This window comes from Manis javanica, chromosome 4, assembly GCF_040802235.1.
Source record: "Manis javanica isolate MJ-LG chromosome 4, MJ_LKY, whole genome shotgun sequence".
NCBI classification, from domain to species: Eukaryota; Metazoa; Chordata; class Mammalia; order Pholidota; family Manidae; genus Manis; species Manis javanica.
The window spans coordinates 30317904-30334080 of record NC_133159.1 but is presented as its reverse complement, the minus strand read 5'-3'; the positions used below and the strand labels follow the sequence as shown (position 1 = coordinate 30334080).

Here is a 16177-nt window from a genome sequence, read left to right as displayed (position 1 = left end):
TCTGTGTGTGGTTGATACGTAATGATGTTTGGGAGGATGTCTCTAGGTAAACATAACTGATCTTGGTGATGGAAAAGGAATGTTCTGAGGATAATGTGGAGACGGTGGGGCAGCTGTAGGCTGAAATTTACAGAGACTGATAGTTTGGAAAGGAAAGGCTTTCTACATGCTGGACCATTTGGGGCTCTGCTTTGTGATCATTTAATGATATAAACTGTAGTAAGAATGAGTAGGAAGATAATCTTAGAAAAATCTTGAAAGGTCTGGGTGTTATTTTACAGCCCCTTCTAGGTAGCTGTACCCCACCACCCCTGCTGACCAGACCTCCCTGCTTGGCAGCTGTGCTAGAAAGCAGAGGACAGCAGGGAAGCTTGGCCTCAGTGGTACAGCCTTGTCCTCTGCTCATCTTGATGAGTTTTTCTTCACTTGGTGTCACAGTTACAGCACATGTTTCTATTTGATCCTTGGTCGTTATTTTCTAAGGTATCTTCCCTGTTAGACCCAGCTCTGCCAGCTAACTTTGGGTGTGACACTTAAATCTCTGAGTAATTCTTAAATAAAGCATTGAGACTGGCTTTTGAGCTCTGTAAATTAGTGTGATGTAGTTATGGGCTGAAATTTGCAAAATCCTATTGCTCTTGCTCTCTGCCAGCTAGAATAACTTTTTGCTGAGGACAAGCACTACGCTCCTTTCTCTAGTCGTCACCTACTCAGTGGTGAGGTCAGTGCTCTGTGCACAGCTGATGCTCAGTCAGAATGAATCATTGATAGATTAACAACTTATTCTGTTTTCTATAATCTTGTAAACAAAAGTTAGAGTGCATGGAAAGTAACTTATGGCTCAATTTCTGTAGTGGTTGACTTGGATAATACAAAGTTGAAAAACCGTTCACTATTTAGCTATGTTTATTAAAATGAGCAGAATGACTTTAACATTTCTGGAAGCATTGTTGACTAAATCAAGAAAAATCTAAAAATTAGATTTTCATTTGTTAAATATCTGGATATGGCATGTTTTCTCCTATTGTGCACATATTAACCTCCTGTTTCTGCTATTATACAAAAGAACTGAAGGTTTGCTTTTTTTGAATTTGAGTTGACAGAGGTAAGAAATGTTCCCTGTTTAGTATTTGACTAATGTTGCTGTCCTCATTGGTTACAACAGGTGCTACTCTCCATTTGGGTGGGTGTAGTAGATTCCTGGGCTGCCATATCAAACTACACAAACTCAGTGGCTTAAAACAACAGACATTTATTCACAGAGCTCTGGAGGCTAGAAGTCTGAAATCAAAGTGTGGCAGGCCATGCCCCCTCTGAAGGCTTACAGGAATCCTTCCCTGTCCAGCATCTGGTGGCTCCTGGCAATTCTTGGCATTCCTTGGTTTATACCTGCATCACTCTAATCTCTGTGCTCTCTTCACATGGACTTATTCTCTGCATGTGGCTTTCTGTGTCTTCTCCTCTTATAAGGACACCAGTCATTGGAGTTAGGTCCCACCACAATCCAGTAGGACCACATCTTAACTAATTACATCATCAGAGACCTTATTAGGGTCACATTCTGAGACGGGGGTAGACATGAAATGTTGGGGGAGACTAATCAGCCCCTAGAGTGTCTTGGTGGTGACAGTTGATAAGGGGCAGGAAGTTCTGGTTGATGGAAGGCCCACCAGGCCTGGCTCATAGTTCCTCTCATGTAGTCAGAATATGAAAGACAGATCCTGCTGAACCCCAAGCCCTCTGGGGCCTGGCATTGCTGGTTCCTGTTTCCCATGCGTATTCTCTGTCTCCATAAACTGGGTGCACATCCTTACACCACCAGCTCTCTCACAAAGAGTTAGTACAATCTCATTAAATACTTACAACCAAGGCAGGTAGGAAGGGAGAATGTCTTTTTTCCTATGCTTGTGCTATTGAGCTTGTATTTGAATGCTAACCACAGGAAGAGTTGAACTGCAGCCATGAACTTTTTCCTCGTATTTTGGCGGGATGCTGCAGCAGCCATTGACAGCATGGTATGGCTGAGAATCTTTGCTTTTTGCTGAACCTGTTACTTGGTCTATTTTATAGTACATGGGATCCTCATACGTGTATTGTGTTTCCAGTTGAATAGTTTTAAAGTTACACAGGAAGTACAACTTGTCATTGTCTGAAAGCATTCACTATGAACTTTCTACTTTAAAATTAATTGTATTCAGAAATCCTCTCCATTTAAGGTTTGCTTAAATACTAACCATCTCTGTTGGCATGTCTCTCCCTAACATTTTTGTGCTTACATCAAGGGTTACAAACTTCAGTTCAGCTATGGGCCAGATCCATCCTGTACCCTGCTTTTGTATAGCCTATGAGCTAAATGGTTCTTATATTTTTAAAGGGTTGTAGGACAAAAAAGAAGAATATGCAGCAGAGACTGTGACCTGCAAAGTCTAAAATATTTACTGTCTAGCCCTTCACAGAAAGTTTGCCTACCTCTAGTCTAGGGCAATAGACTGCAACTAAAGTGTAAATCGATTGCAAGGTAAAATTGTGAATCTTGCCTCAGAGACAGGGTTTCTTGAAGTGTATGAAAGTGAAAGGAAAACTGTTGTCTTTAGTCAATAAAAGTGAGGCTCTTTTGAGCCATTGAAAGGGATTCTGTTATAAATTAAACCAATTGCCAGTAGAGGAAAAAAAAGCTACAAGGTCAAGTGCTTCAAAAGAAAATGATTTGATTCCTATTGCTGCTATAACAAATTACCACAAATTTGGTGGCTTAAAAACAACACAGATACAATCTTATAGTTTTAGACGTCAAAAGCCGAGGTGGGTCTAAAATCAAGGTTTCAGCAGGGCTGCATTCTTCCAGGGGCTCTAGAGGAGGGGAACTTTTGTTGAGTTCGGTGCTGATGCTGACTTTTTTAAGGTAGACTCAGGTTCTTAGTAACTGCATTCACCCTTATAATTTCAGAGTCCTGAGCTCAGATCCAAATGTGGTGCCAGCACAGACCTTCCTGTGATGCTGTTGAAAGGAAGTGTGTGGTGGCTCGGGTTTTCTGTGGTTAGCTTTGTGTTTAGCTTGCTGTTGAAGGATGTGAGCTCCCAACATAGAATTAATCGTGAGCAAGTCTCAGACTTCTTAGATGTGAATGGAAGGCTGTCAGGTCTTCTTTTAAGCTAACCAGGTTTAAGCAGCTAAGTTGTATTACGGTCTTTCCAGACTGAATCTGAGCTCTTTGGGTGGATAATTCGTGTCAGATTGGCCAAACCAGTGAGGATTAAGGAAAGCTCATCCAGACCAGGTAAGTGGGAGCAACCACAGATTCTCCATCACACCCTCCACTTTGCCCTCTGTTGCATTTTTATCTCTATCTTACTTTCTGCTGTGGTGGCAGTATATACACAATTAGTGTGATGTATAGTGGAGAAGAGAATGCAGTCCCTCCGTGGAAATAAAGAATTTGAGATTCTCAGCAAAGCTAGAGGCATCGTCCCCATGAAAGTCTTGCTTTGGGACATAGGCATAGACTGTGCCCTTCCAGCTTTGGTGAGGGTTGGGACTTCCCTTTTGGCTCTGCTTATTCCCTCCTTATTCCCATCTGCCTCTTCTAAGAGCTGGACTTAAAGGCCTGACATTTCCTCTTGATGGCTTTCCTTGCCCTGGGGAGCTCCTAAGAGGTGGTTTCTGCCTGTGAGAGCCACATGGTATGTCCACTTTGCTCACCCAGGCAGCAAAGACCTGTAGCCGTTGGCTGATAGCTGGACTTTGTTCACATATGTTTGATTCCTTCCTTTCCGTTTGGTCAGATGGTGACTGGCTGAAGAAGTTTTCCAGTAGGACCCTTGGAGAGACTAAAGAAGAGGAAGGGTTGGAGCCTTCCAAGGTGGAAGCCCAGGAGGTGAAATTGAAGGCTATGCTTCTAGAGGAGAGGCCGGCATACTCCCCTTCACACCCCAGGGCACTTCTGATGTGGGTGGGGGATGGGGGGAGCTGAATGCAGAAGCTTTGGGTTTCGTGTGCTGGTAGGGCTGGAGTGAGAGTACCTTACACCTGAGTACTGATTGTGATTGCCGTTGAACAAGGGGACGTCGGAGGTGAGAAGGGGCGGTGAGTGCTCCTCATCACCAGCACCTGCCATGCCCCCACTCCTCCTGCTCCCTCTCTGAGGACCTTGGCATCAGGCCCACTGATTCCGGGGAGGCCCTTGCCCTCAGCCTGTGCTCGGGGGCAGGCTGCCTCAGCCCTTTCTCCTGCTTTTCAGTGCACCATCCTGACCTCTGCTTCGGGGGCTCCTCCTCTTCTGTCCTCTTTGACCAGCAGTATTTATCCGAGCTCCTTCCCTAGCCCTCTCAGCTCCTTTCTCCACACTGTCCTTGTGCAGTTTCAGCCAGTTTTGTCCCTGGTTTGAGGTTGTTACAACCACTCAGTGTTCTGGTGATTTTCTGATCTCTAGTTCAAGCCCTGACCTCTCTCCTGAGTCTCACATATTTCTGCCTGAGTGTCTTACAGTCGCCATAAATACACAGAGCATAGCCCACGTGGGTGTCCTCTCTCCTTGAACTCTGGTCTGCCCAGGTGCCTAAGCTTAGCTAATTTTGCCATCTTACAAAGTCACCCTAACTAGAAACCTAAGTGTCATCTGAGATCCCTCATCATAATCCACACCTAATTTTTGCTCTATCCTGCTATTTTTTCTCCTACATCTTCCTAAATCTCTCCTCTCCTGTTTGTTCTTGTCACATACACTGTCTTGGTCTAACATCTGTTACCTCTTAGGTGAATAATGATATAGCTTCCTAACTGGTCTCCCTGCCCCAGGCCTGCTTCCCCCTTCCTGAGCAGCCAGCGGAGTATTTCTCAGGCACAGGTCTGACTATACCACTTTAGTCAAGCATTCTAGGGGCTCCTCAACTATAGGATTGAGTCCAGTCCCTTCAGAGGGACAGAAAGGCTCTCTGGGTTCTGACCTTGCTCATCTCTCTACATTGTATCCCTGTTTTATATTCTAGAAAATAAGGGTTTGTAAGTACCTCTCATCCCTGTTTTCACATATCTAGTTTTTTTGTCCACAAAGCCCTTCCCAACTTTTTGGAGCCGGCTAACTCCTACTCACCTTTCATAGTTGAGCTCAGTTGCTGCCTTCTCCGGGAGACTTCTGAATCCTCCAGTTGAGTGAGATGAGTGTCCCTCCGGGGCTTCCATGGCACCTTCTCAACTAGCGTTTACTGCATTATATATGCCAGGCACTGTCTTAAGGGCTTTACAAATATTTAATATTAATGATTATCCTTTGAGATAACTGTTATTAGCCCTGGTTCCAGGTGACACAATTGGGGCACAGTGAGGTCAAATAACTTGTCCAGTATTACACAGCTCATAAGTGGCAGAGCTGAGATTCAAAGCAAAGTTGTCTAGTTCCTGGATCTGTGTGTGCTCACATTTGTGGCTAGCTCTTCCCTAATGGATGGCCAGTTTGTCAAGGGCAGGAGACAAGTCTGCTTGGTATCCCCAGCACATGACATCAGAGCTCAATACCTATACACTGACCTACTGTTCCACACTACAAAGAGGTCAGAGACCGCAGGGTGTTCTCTGTCAAACAAATGGTAACATTTGTCGTGAATGTTTTATCATCTAGTCAGCCTGGTCTCAATGGAGCACAGTAAGCCCCATCCTCCTTCACGGTCTTCTCAGCACTTAGGCCCAGGCAGGAGGGCAGCCCCTCTGCTTCCGTTGTAGCCAGCCCATGACTAAGTAGGCTTAGGCACAGAGCGAGAAGGTTGTGGGTCAGTTTAACAGGAGTAAGGTGGGTGACTTGGACCAGTGTTTGAAGATGTTGAGAGTTCTGTATTGTGGGCCAAGCAAGTGATGTTCTGTGACTGCAGGGCAGGGTGACACCAGCTGATTGTCTGAGGGCCAGTGTGATGACATAACGCGCCTGTGGGATGGGGATTGGGTTCAATGGTGCTGAGGTCCCTGTCCCTAGATGTCCAGCTGGGTGCTGCATCCATGGCCTCTGCCTTCTGCAGCCCCACCAGGCCCTCCCTGTCAGCACCTTGCTCCAGCCCGCTAACTGCCCTGGGTTCTGGGTGTGCATTCTGAACACGCTCTCCTCGGAGAGTCAGGGATCCTCTCGAACCTAGAAATTTCTTCTGCACCTAGGGAACGCCCTCTGCAAAGAAGGCCCGGTCAAATCCCCAGGTGTACATGGACGTCAGGATTGGGAACAAGCCTGATGGCCACAACCACATACCCCTGCATTCCAGTGCGTTCCCAGGACCACAGGTGAGCAGGACACCAGTCAGGATGCTGGCAGCTGGCAGACTGGGGAGGAAACTACCTGGAACCCTGGGCCCTGGACCCCAGACCCGAGTGTTTCTGAGGCATCTTGGACCCCCGCGTCTATTAACAAATGAGGCAGAGCAGCAGTTTTGAAGCTCTAGAAAGGCTTAGTTACAAACATTAGAAAGTACACAGTTGAAAGTTGTAATTTTTTTTTGATAATTGTGTTTTGATATGTGTTCAGACATACAGATATATACAATAAGTATTCTCTAGGAATAAAGAATAGTAAAAGGAACTTTTTTATTCTTCATTCATTAATTTATGTTTTGCTCCTGTGCTTTATTTTATATACATATATATTTTTTCCCCTGTACCATCTGAGAGGTAGTTGAAGACTTCGTGCCCCTTGACTCCTAAATACTTCAGCATATACTTCCTAAGAACAAGACTATTCCTTACATAATCACAGATTAACTATGAAAATCAAGAAATTTAGTATTAATACACCACTATTAACTAATCTTCAGGTCACATCCACATTTCATCACTTACTGCAGTATTTCGTTTATAGTAATTTTAACATTTCTTCGCTGAAGAGGATTCATGAATTAGACATTTAGTGGTCAAGTCTCTTTGGTGTCCTTATATTTGAAACAGTTTTTCAGTTTTTCATTGTCTTCATCTTGACATCTTTGAAGAGGACAGGCCAGTTGTTAAGATTGTTTCTCCATTTCTCCTGCCTAGTGCTGCCTCACGATTAGATTTAGCTTATGTGTTTTGGCAGGAAGACCGTAGAAGAATGTCATTTCCTCACTAGTACATCATAAAAGGAAGTATATTATGTCAGTTCCAATATTTGTGATGTTAACTTTGATCACTTGGTTAAGGAGATGTCTGCCATATTTCTCCACTGAAAAGTTACTGTTTTTAAGGTTGTAAATTAAAAGCTAAAATTTTTTTCTCCTATCTCCAGCTCATATCCTACAGGTAACTACTATTGACATTTGTGTGTTTCCTATTTTCTTTAATATTCATAATGACCCTTTTTATAAATATATATATTTTTTGGTTTTGATCTAGCTTTAAAAATTTTTTTTTTCAAAGTCATAATGTATGTAAAGAAAATTGTTCTATGAAGTTTGTTATAAAACATGACATTTTCCTGCTCCCCTCAACATCATCATTTTTCTGCCCTGCCAGAAACATTCATTTCTTTTAGGTGATTATTTTGGCTTTTATTGCTATATCTCTGAAAAATATAATCATGTTACTACTACTTGATTTTTTTCAGATTTTTGCTGTTTTAGGTTAGTTTTTCTGGGGAATAGATTCATGGAGAATTGCATGTGGAAAGTTTTGGGGAGTGATCATAGGAACAGCTCTTGGAATGAGGGGAACAGTTTGGGCAGAGATTGTAGTCACACACAAACCTCAGCTGACTCCTGGGGTAGTTTTGGAGCTTGGATATCCCTTCAGAGTTGTTCAAAAGCCAGAGTGCCAGGCCTTTGAACCCACACAGGGACCAGTCCTGAATTCTGGTTGGTTCCCAGGAATGGTAGGGCAGCACCCTTCAGCCAGGGGCATTTCTGGGGTGGGATTCATCCTGGGTCTGGTAGCATTTAACATTCCCGGAAGGTGAGGGAGGAAGGGAGTTGGTCTGAAAGGGGACCTGAGGGGCTTAGCGCATCATCCGCTGCAGGTCAGATCTGCTTGCTTCATGTAATGAGTTCATTCATCTGGGAATGCCTCCTCCAGGACTCTGGTTAGTCTCTTTTCCTGGGGAATTTCCAGAGGAAAGTTAGTGGAATGAACTATAGCCCTGTTGCTGCTCTTGGTCCCAGAATCAAAACTGATAGCCATCTCCCTCCTTTTCTACCCATTCTAGATTCCTCTGGCCCTCATCCAAGCTGGCTCCTTTGCTGGTCTAAGTGGCTTACCTGGTGAGGTGACCTAGACCTTTGAGCTCTTTGTGCCCTTCCCTATTGTGCCCTTCCCAGGCCATCACTGCTCATCAGAATTGGACAGGGGACCACAGGCAATACCCCAGTGAATCCCCTGGGGGCCACACATGTCCTGACCAGTCCTGTTGTATAACAGAAAGCCTACCTCCTAATAGCCAGGGTCAAGCATCCCACCAAGATGATGACTCCTTTTCTTACCTGCTTGTCTCCTGGCACAGGAGCCTTAAGTGATCGGGCAGCAGTGTAACTTAAAAGTTTATGGGATTCTGGTTGTCCCCACTGGTGAAAGTGTACCCTCTGGCAGCCGGACCTCTAGATCCACAGAACCTTGAGTTGCAGGAATGGAAAATGGGAGTGGTAGTAAGCAGGACTAGCCCAGCTTCTGCCCCTTGGTTCCTGGGCCCCCAGGGACACAGCACTCCATAATGGTCCCTGATTTACAGTGTATACTGGTCCTCTCAGGTTATCATTTTTAAGCTGGTGGCTCAGTTGTACCCTAAGACCTTTCCATCTGGTCTGTCAGTTCTGACTGGTGTGGTGTCTGATAGGAATAGGGGGCTGCAGGTTCACATACTTACCACTGCACGTCCTTTCCTGTACAATGGGCCCTTTGGTTTGATGCCATGTTATGCTGTATCCTGTGACACTGTAAGCACTGGGATAGCAGTGTTGGCTGAAGCCCTGTAGGCAGTAAAAGCAAGCCCATATCTAGAATATTTGTTGATGCTTGTAAAGATGAATTACTGCCCCCTGCAGGGTAGAAGGGGTCTGGTGTGATCAACTAGTCAGCAGGTGCCTGGTTGGTCTCCAATGACGGCGGTGCCCAGGTTGGTCTCAGTTGCTAACAGTTTGGACGTTTGGTATTGGCAGTGGCTAGCTCAGCCTTGGAGAGTGAGGCCTGTATAGTTGGTTGCATATGTTGCTTCCATTCCTGTCATCAAGGCTACTTTATTCATGCACGCGTCGGGTCAGCACTGTGGTGGCCACTGAGGCTGGCTGATGTCACTTGCTGTGTCTTTTTGTTCACATGGTTGCTTAATGCCGCCTCTGTGGTGGGTATTGTCTGGTGAACACTAACATCAAAGATCTTCAGATTCTGTGCCCATACCTCTGGCTCCATCTACATGCCTCTTCCCGATCCCTTTGTCCCAGGTCATCCGGTCCATTTTCTTCCAGATTCCTGACCTACTATCCAAGCCATTTGCCACTGCCCTTGAGTTTGTATATAGCCTTTCCTGGGCCACTTTTCTTCCCACAAAAAATGGATGTGCAGGTTTGTTGCCTGAAGCTCTGCCCTTCGGGAGGAGTTCCCTCACTGTCTTTTAGGGCCACCCTGAGTGGGGCTGCAATGTAGCTGCAGTCCCCTTCCAGTTTGTCCCGATGTATCTGGCCAGCTCATCAGTGAACCAAGCCTGCCTTTCTTTTCCTGCCATCTGGTCAATAGGGACCTCCACATGGCTCTAGGTGGGAACTGAAGGCAGAGTTGTGGTTTATAACAATGAAGGGTGACATTGGCTGGGGCGGGGTGGGAGTGAGGGGGTGTTTAGTCACTTGCCCCTGCAGATTATTTGTGCCTCTGGCCCTGCTTATGCCCGATCCTGAATGCAGCATTTCCATCTCCTGGCAGATTGCTGCTGGGCCTGCTAGTCCTTATGACTTGGTGGACCCAGGAGAACCCAGCTCACAGTGGACAGTTCTGGTCACATGTTTACTTAGTGGCACATGGTTAGGTGGTTCATCTCTACCAGAGCCCTGAATTGTGCCAGGAGCTGTTTTTGAATGGTTGATATTTGAAAAAAAGTCAAGCCTATAGATAAGTTGGAAGAGTGTAATGAATGGTCATATGTCTTTCATGTGTGTTCATTCATTGTTAATATTTACTGTCTGCCTATATATGCACATGGCTGTTATTATTTCCTCTACCATTTTGAAAGCAATTTGTGATTGTGATTTTTCACCCCTGTATGCTTCAGCATTTATCTCCTAAGAGCACAAATAACATCTTCTATAATCATTGTACATTATCAGTTCAAGAAATTGGACACTGATACAGTCTGATACATAGTTCATAGTCAGATACGCTGATTGTCCTGGTACTGTCCTTCACTGCAGCCCTGTCCCCTCATCCAGGACCCTGCTTGTGTTCAGTTGTCAGGTCATCTTAGTCTCCTTCGGTCTAGAACTGGTCAAAAGAAAAGACTTGGTCTTTTATGACATTGCCACTTTTGAAGACTGGGCCAGGTGTTTTCTAGAATGTTCCTCATTTGAGTTTGATAGTTTCCCCATGATTAGATTCAGGTTATTTTTGGCATACTTTGGAACACTGCAAAAGTGGCATGCCTGTCTTCATGTGTCACTGATAACCGTCCATTGGTGAGAGTCACTTGGTTAAGGTTGTGTCTGCCGGTTTTTCCCACTCAAAAGGTACCCATATTCCCCTTTTGTAATTGACAAGTGATTTGTGGAAGATATTTAAAGACATTTTACTGGTGCTTTTAGTACCCTTTCTTTGATTCTAGCGTCAATCAATTATTATTGTGATGGTAATTTTGTTTGTCCTAATACATTTTTTAAAAAGTAGCATTTCTACATTTATTTTAGCATTCAGCTATAATAAGAGTTCTCTCCCCCCCCTTTTATTTATTTATTGGTTATGTGTTGGTAGTTATGTGTCAACGTGAGTCCTACTATTCAATGTGTTATAATCCATTATTATAGCTATTCACTTGTCAGTTGCTCAGATTGTCCTAAATTTGACCGTTGGGAGTGCTGTCAGGCTTGCTTCTGTACCCATTTGACCTTCACCATCATTTTTTCAGCTGTTCCTTACTCTCTGGTACAATATAAGATGATCTGGGTGGACCTGTACTCTCTCTGCCCTGACCCTGGAATCTGCCATTCTTCCAAGAAGCTCCTGTTCCTTTTAATAGGAAATAATTAGAAATCAAGATCTGGATCTTGGGTGTATGCTACGGGCCTGGGATGTTATTGACCTCTAGGCCCTTTGAGTAGGTAGGGCTAGAGAGTGTGTGTGTGTGTTTATTTTTAAATCATGAGTTAACACTGACACTCCAATTTTTGTGTCAGATCTGAGTGGTGCAGGCGGTGGCCCCTACATACTACAGGGTTCTTCCTTACCATATTTATATCTCCTTTCTCCCACAGTGAGAGCCTTGGCTCCCAATAACTTCGATATAGTCACTTATTTGCTCAATCCTACAATGCAGAATAGTTTCACAATTGCTACAGTCATACCACTACTGACAATTTCTTTGCAGTTCTTTTACTTTCATTTGTAGAGTCCAAATACTGTGCTATAAAGTTCTGAGGTTCCTTCTTTTTCTTCTATATGGTTAAGTTATCCATTTAGCTTAAAGTCATTTGTTTCTGTACTCGGTTTTAGGGTTTTCTTCCCAGCTTTATTGATTTAATTTTACTTTTTAATGAATACGGACATGCTTCAAAAATCAGAACTATATGAAGGGGTGCATGGAATCGTGTTACTCTGCCTATGGCCTGGCCTTCTGCCCTGGTTTTCTGCCCACTTTCTGTACAGAACCAGCTTTTTTAGTTCCTGGGTAATGCTCCTTTTGTTTACTTTTGCAGAAATTAACAGACAGAGGAATATTTTCCTATTTCCCTCATTCTTACACAACAGCTAGCTTATTATGTATTCTCTTTTGCACTTTGCTTTTTTTGCTAAACATTGTGTCCTTGAAACCATTCCATATCACTTCATGGAGATCTTGTTTTGTTTATAGTACTTCATGGAGTGGATGTACCATAATTAATTGAACCATAGTTTATTCAAGATTGCTATGTCTGGGCATTTAGGTGGTTTCCATTATATTACAGTGACAAATAATGCTACTCTGTGCAAGTGAATTTCATATTGTTGGAGGTGTATCTTCGGGGTATATTCCTAGAAGAGAATTATTGGGTCAGAGGGTAAACAGATGCATATGTAGTTTTGTTAGATATTGCCAAGTTCTTCACAGACGTATGGTTTTGCATTCCCTCCTATAATGTTTAGGAATAATACCTGTTCCCTTAACTTCACTCACGATTGTGTGATCAAGCATTTGCATTTTTGCCAGCCCAGTAGGTGAGAAATGGAGTCTCTGAGTAGTTTAAATTTACATTTTTCTTCTGTGAGTAAAGACTATCTTTTTATGCATTTAACAACTTTTTATAATCATTTTTGAAGACCATTTTTTTGTTGTATGTCTTATGCCCTTTTCCTATTAGATTTGATCTTTTTTTCCTCCTAATTTTTGTAAGTTCTTCATGTTTCTCCCAGTGTGTCATTTTTTTCTTGTTCTTACTTTGCTTATGGCATTTTCTGCCATGCCAAAGCTTTTTTATTTTAATGTCATTGAAAGGTTGTTTTTTTTTTTATTGGATTTTGAGTCCTAGTTAAAAAGTCTTTCCTTTAACCCCAGGTTATAGAAGAATCCAGTGCATTCGGCCCCCATCACTTACACTTTTTACGATACACTTAGCTCTCTGATCCATTGGGCGTGCACATCGGTGACCATCGTTCCCGACTTTCTAGCTGGCGCGTATCGACAGACAACATATATTTTGGGGAAACTATTTGAGAGTAAGTTGGAGACCTCATGTACCTTCACCACTAACTAGTGGACACTAAATACTTAAGCCACTAAATATTTCAGCGTGTTATTTCCTAAGAACAAGGGAATTATTACCATTATATCGTTATCAAAATCAGAAAATGATACTGTACTGTAATACACTGCATTTTCAGATTTCATCACTGTCACAATAGCATTTTAGGTTTTTATAGTTGGGATACCTCATGTCCTTAAAGAGTCACTGCCTTCCCACCCCCACCCCAAGTCCACATGACCCTGTGCACCCTGCTGACAGCCCACGGCACCCACTGGGTACACTTTCCTCACTCCTCTTCCAGCCCTACTGTCTCCCTCACTCTCCTGCTCGCCTAGTACAAAACCGACTGCAGGAGAGAGGCACACACCATGCTAGCTGGTCCCCTTGGAGCTGAGGAGCAAAGGCAAAAGGGCGCTCCAGCCCGGCGCTGCCCATACACGTGCCTTCTCAGCCCGTGACCTTGCTTCTCATCGCACTGAGCAGTTGGAACAATCAGAAGAGAACTTCTTTGTTCTCTTTCTGTTGGCTCCCATCTCCCCTGGGACCCAGGTTTTCCATCCCCTCTCATGCATCCTGCATTCCCCCTCTACGCCCACTCGCCCTCCCGACAGCGCACAAGTGTGCTGCGCACCGCCCGCCTTTAAGACAGTAAGGTACCTCTTCTTGACCCCACGCTTCCCTCCAGCTGCCACTCCATTTCATTGGCCCCTTTTGAGTAGAACTTATAAAAAGAGTTGTGTAGACTCACTGCCTCTCCTTCTTTCCTTGGCCCCCTCCAGTGAAACTCTGCCCCCTCCTCCACGTTGCTCTTGTCCAGGATGCCAACAGCCTGTATCTTGCTGACAAGTCAGATGTAAGGCCTCCTTTCCATCTTGGCAGCGTCTGATGCCATGCATCATGCTCTCCTTGAATCCCTATTTCTCTGGCTGGCAGGACACCTGCTCCTTTTTTCTTTTTATCTCAGTGGGCGCTGCTTCTGTCTCCATCCCTGTCTCCTCCTGGCCTCTGAGCTGTTGGAGGGACCCAAATCTCAACTCTTGTTTTCCTTCTCTGTTTACTTATTCTTTATTTAATGGTTCTTGACCCACTAGCCCAGTGCCCAGCTCTTAGAACTAATACTTTTCTAGACTGAAATGAAAGTCACAGCTAATATATCCTTGCAACACATAATTTAAAAAATTAGTATTATGCCATAAGTGTATTATGAAGGAAAATTAAAGGAAAGTGATGATAAGATTATGCATTTCAGGACTTAAATGCTTGGACACAACTTACATATATGACATATTTAAAGGTGCACTTCTACCTAGAGCAATAGTTAGCAATGTGGACTGATACAAGTGTATTGTGTGGACAGAATCAGTCAGGGTAATGTGATTTTCTGAAATCGTATCTCTTGATAAAATTTTGAACAAAAATTAAATTCCTTTGTAAAGTTTAAGTGGTAAGTCTATTTCTGGAAAAATTCAATACAAAAACTAAGTCTTGGATTTATATGTAAAATGGAGTTAGGTTCTAGGCCCAGATCATTATAAACAGATTTTTCTCTTTACATGAATGTTTGTCAGGGCATTTGAAAGTCTAAGAGGATTTTGCAATAATTCTTCATTTGGTGGACGTTGCAGCACCTGGATTCCCTGCTTCCTTACCAGTAATGCCAGTAGCAACCCAAGTATTACCACCACAAACATGCCCTGAGGTTTCCAAGCATCCTGGAGGGGGCAGTATGATCCTCTTTAGGACAGTGTCCTACGCAGTCCCATCCCCTGTCATCCGGGGCTTTCCATCCTAGCTGTTATTTAAGTCTCCACGCTCATCTCTCCTTGCTGTCCTCCCTTGGACATCCATGGGCGTCTCAGATTCACATGCTCAGCCCCGCTACTCTTCTCCCACAGACTTGCTCCCCTTCTTCCCTGACTCAGTGATACCACCATCCACCTAGCTGCTTGATCAGAGATGTAGGGCTCATTCTTAACCCTCTCCTCCATCCCCCATACATCCGTCTTTACTGTCTTTACATCCGTCTGGCCCCCCTTCACTCTCCCTCTCTGAGCTTGTCTCCCTGTTTCTGTTCTTGCCTCTTCCTCCTCATGGTCTCAGCTTTACGAGGTAGTCAGAACGATCCTTTTCAAACATAAATGCAATCACATCATTCTCCTGCTGTCCCCCTCCTGTGGCTGCATGCATGTGTACGATCTGGCAGGACCCACTGACCTGAGGCCTGGCACCTCCCCAAGCTCACTGAATATGCTGCTGTTGTGCTCTGTCCCCACAGCAGTCTTGCTTACCCCAGATGTCCAGAGCTCACTCCCTTGTGCCACTGCCTCTCCTGGAGCCTTCTTCCTCTAGTATGCATAATAAGGTTCTCCCCTCACTTCCTTCAGGTGTCATACATGTGTCACCTTGTCCAGGAGGCCTGCCTTGACTTTTCTGTCTTGATTGTCACTGAATTCTGGAAAGCATCTGGGACATAGTAAACGTGCAATAGGTATTTGAATATTTAAAGCAGATAGTCACGGAACTCCTCTGTTATGTGTCAGGTACCCTGATGGACTCCAGCATAGAGAGTGGAATGGATCATGGTCCCCATTCAAAGGGAGCACATGATCTAGAGGCCCAGCCGTGAAGAGTGGGATTTCTCGCTCCCACAGATAAGCTTATAGCTCCTTGTCCTGTCCCCCTCAGCTCCCACCAAACTTGGTCCTTTTAGACTAAAGTTAGATGTCACCTCCTACAGAAAGCCTTCCACATACTGTTACCAGTGTATGTGTGTGTGTGAGACACACATTTAGATGACTGTTTTTTGTGTTCCCATTTGCTGAGCAAATGTCTGTGCCACTAGGCTTTGCTGTTTTGTAGCATAATTATCTTTTATTTTTTAACAGGTTTTTGGGATACAATTCACATACCATTCAGTTCATTCATTTATACCTTTCAATGGTTTTTAATGTATTCACAGAGTTTTGCAGCCATCACCACAAATAATTTTAGAGCGTTTTCGTCACCCCAGAAAGAAACCCCACACCCTCTAGCAGTCACTCCCCATCCCCCCAGCTCCTAGCTCTAGGCAAACACTAATCTAGTTTCTGTCTTTCTGGTTTGCCTATTTCAGACATTTCAAATAAAATCATACCATATATAGGATTTTGTGATTGGCTTCTTTAACTTAGCACATGTTTTCAAAAAGGTTCATCTATGATATAACATGTATCAGTACTTAATTCTTCCATATTGCCAACTAATATTCTACTGTATGGATATACTACAATTTATCTATTCATAACTGGATAGACATTTGTGTTGCTTCTACTTTTTGGGCTAT

General features: G+C 43.9%; 2 protein-coding genes across 4 annotated transcripts in view; one reads left to right on the top strand and one right to left on the bottom strand.

Annotated features, from left to right (window-relative positions):
- The window catches only part of MACF1 (microtubule actin crosslinking factor 1), a 471369-nt gene that overhangs the window by 83568 nt on the left and 371624 nt on the right, over nucleotides 1-16177 (bottom strand). The window lies entirely within an intron of this gene.
- The window catches only part of LOC118972956 (peptidyl-prolyl cis-trans isomerase E-like), a 30406-nt gene that overhangs the window by 1202 nt on the left and 13027 nt on the right, over nucleotides 1-16177 (top strand). For all 3 annotated transcript variants that reach the window (XR_005062127.2, XR_012130127.1, XM_073233650.1), the window contains exons 3-5: nucleotides 3197-3278; nucleotides 3784-3875; nucleotides 6140-6262. Coding sequence is in view for 1 of the 3 variants with exons in the window: in XM_073233650.1 (XP_073089751.1) it covers nucleotides 3197-3278; nucleotides 3784-3875; nucleotides 6140-6262 (297 nt within the window). In the remaining 2 variants the exon portion in view is untranslated. The remainder of the gene's footprint in view (nucleotides 1-3196; nucleotides 3279-3783; nucleotides 3876-6139; nucleotides 6263-16177) is intronic.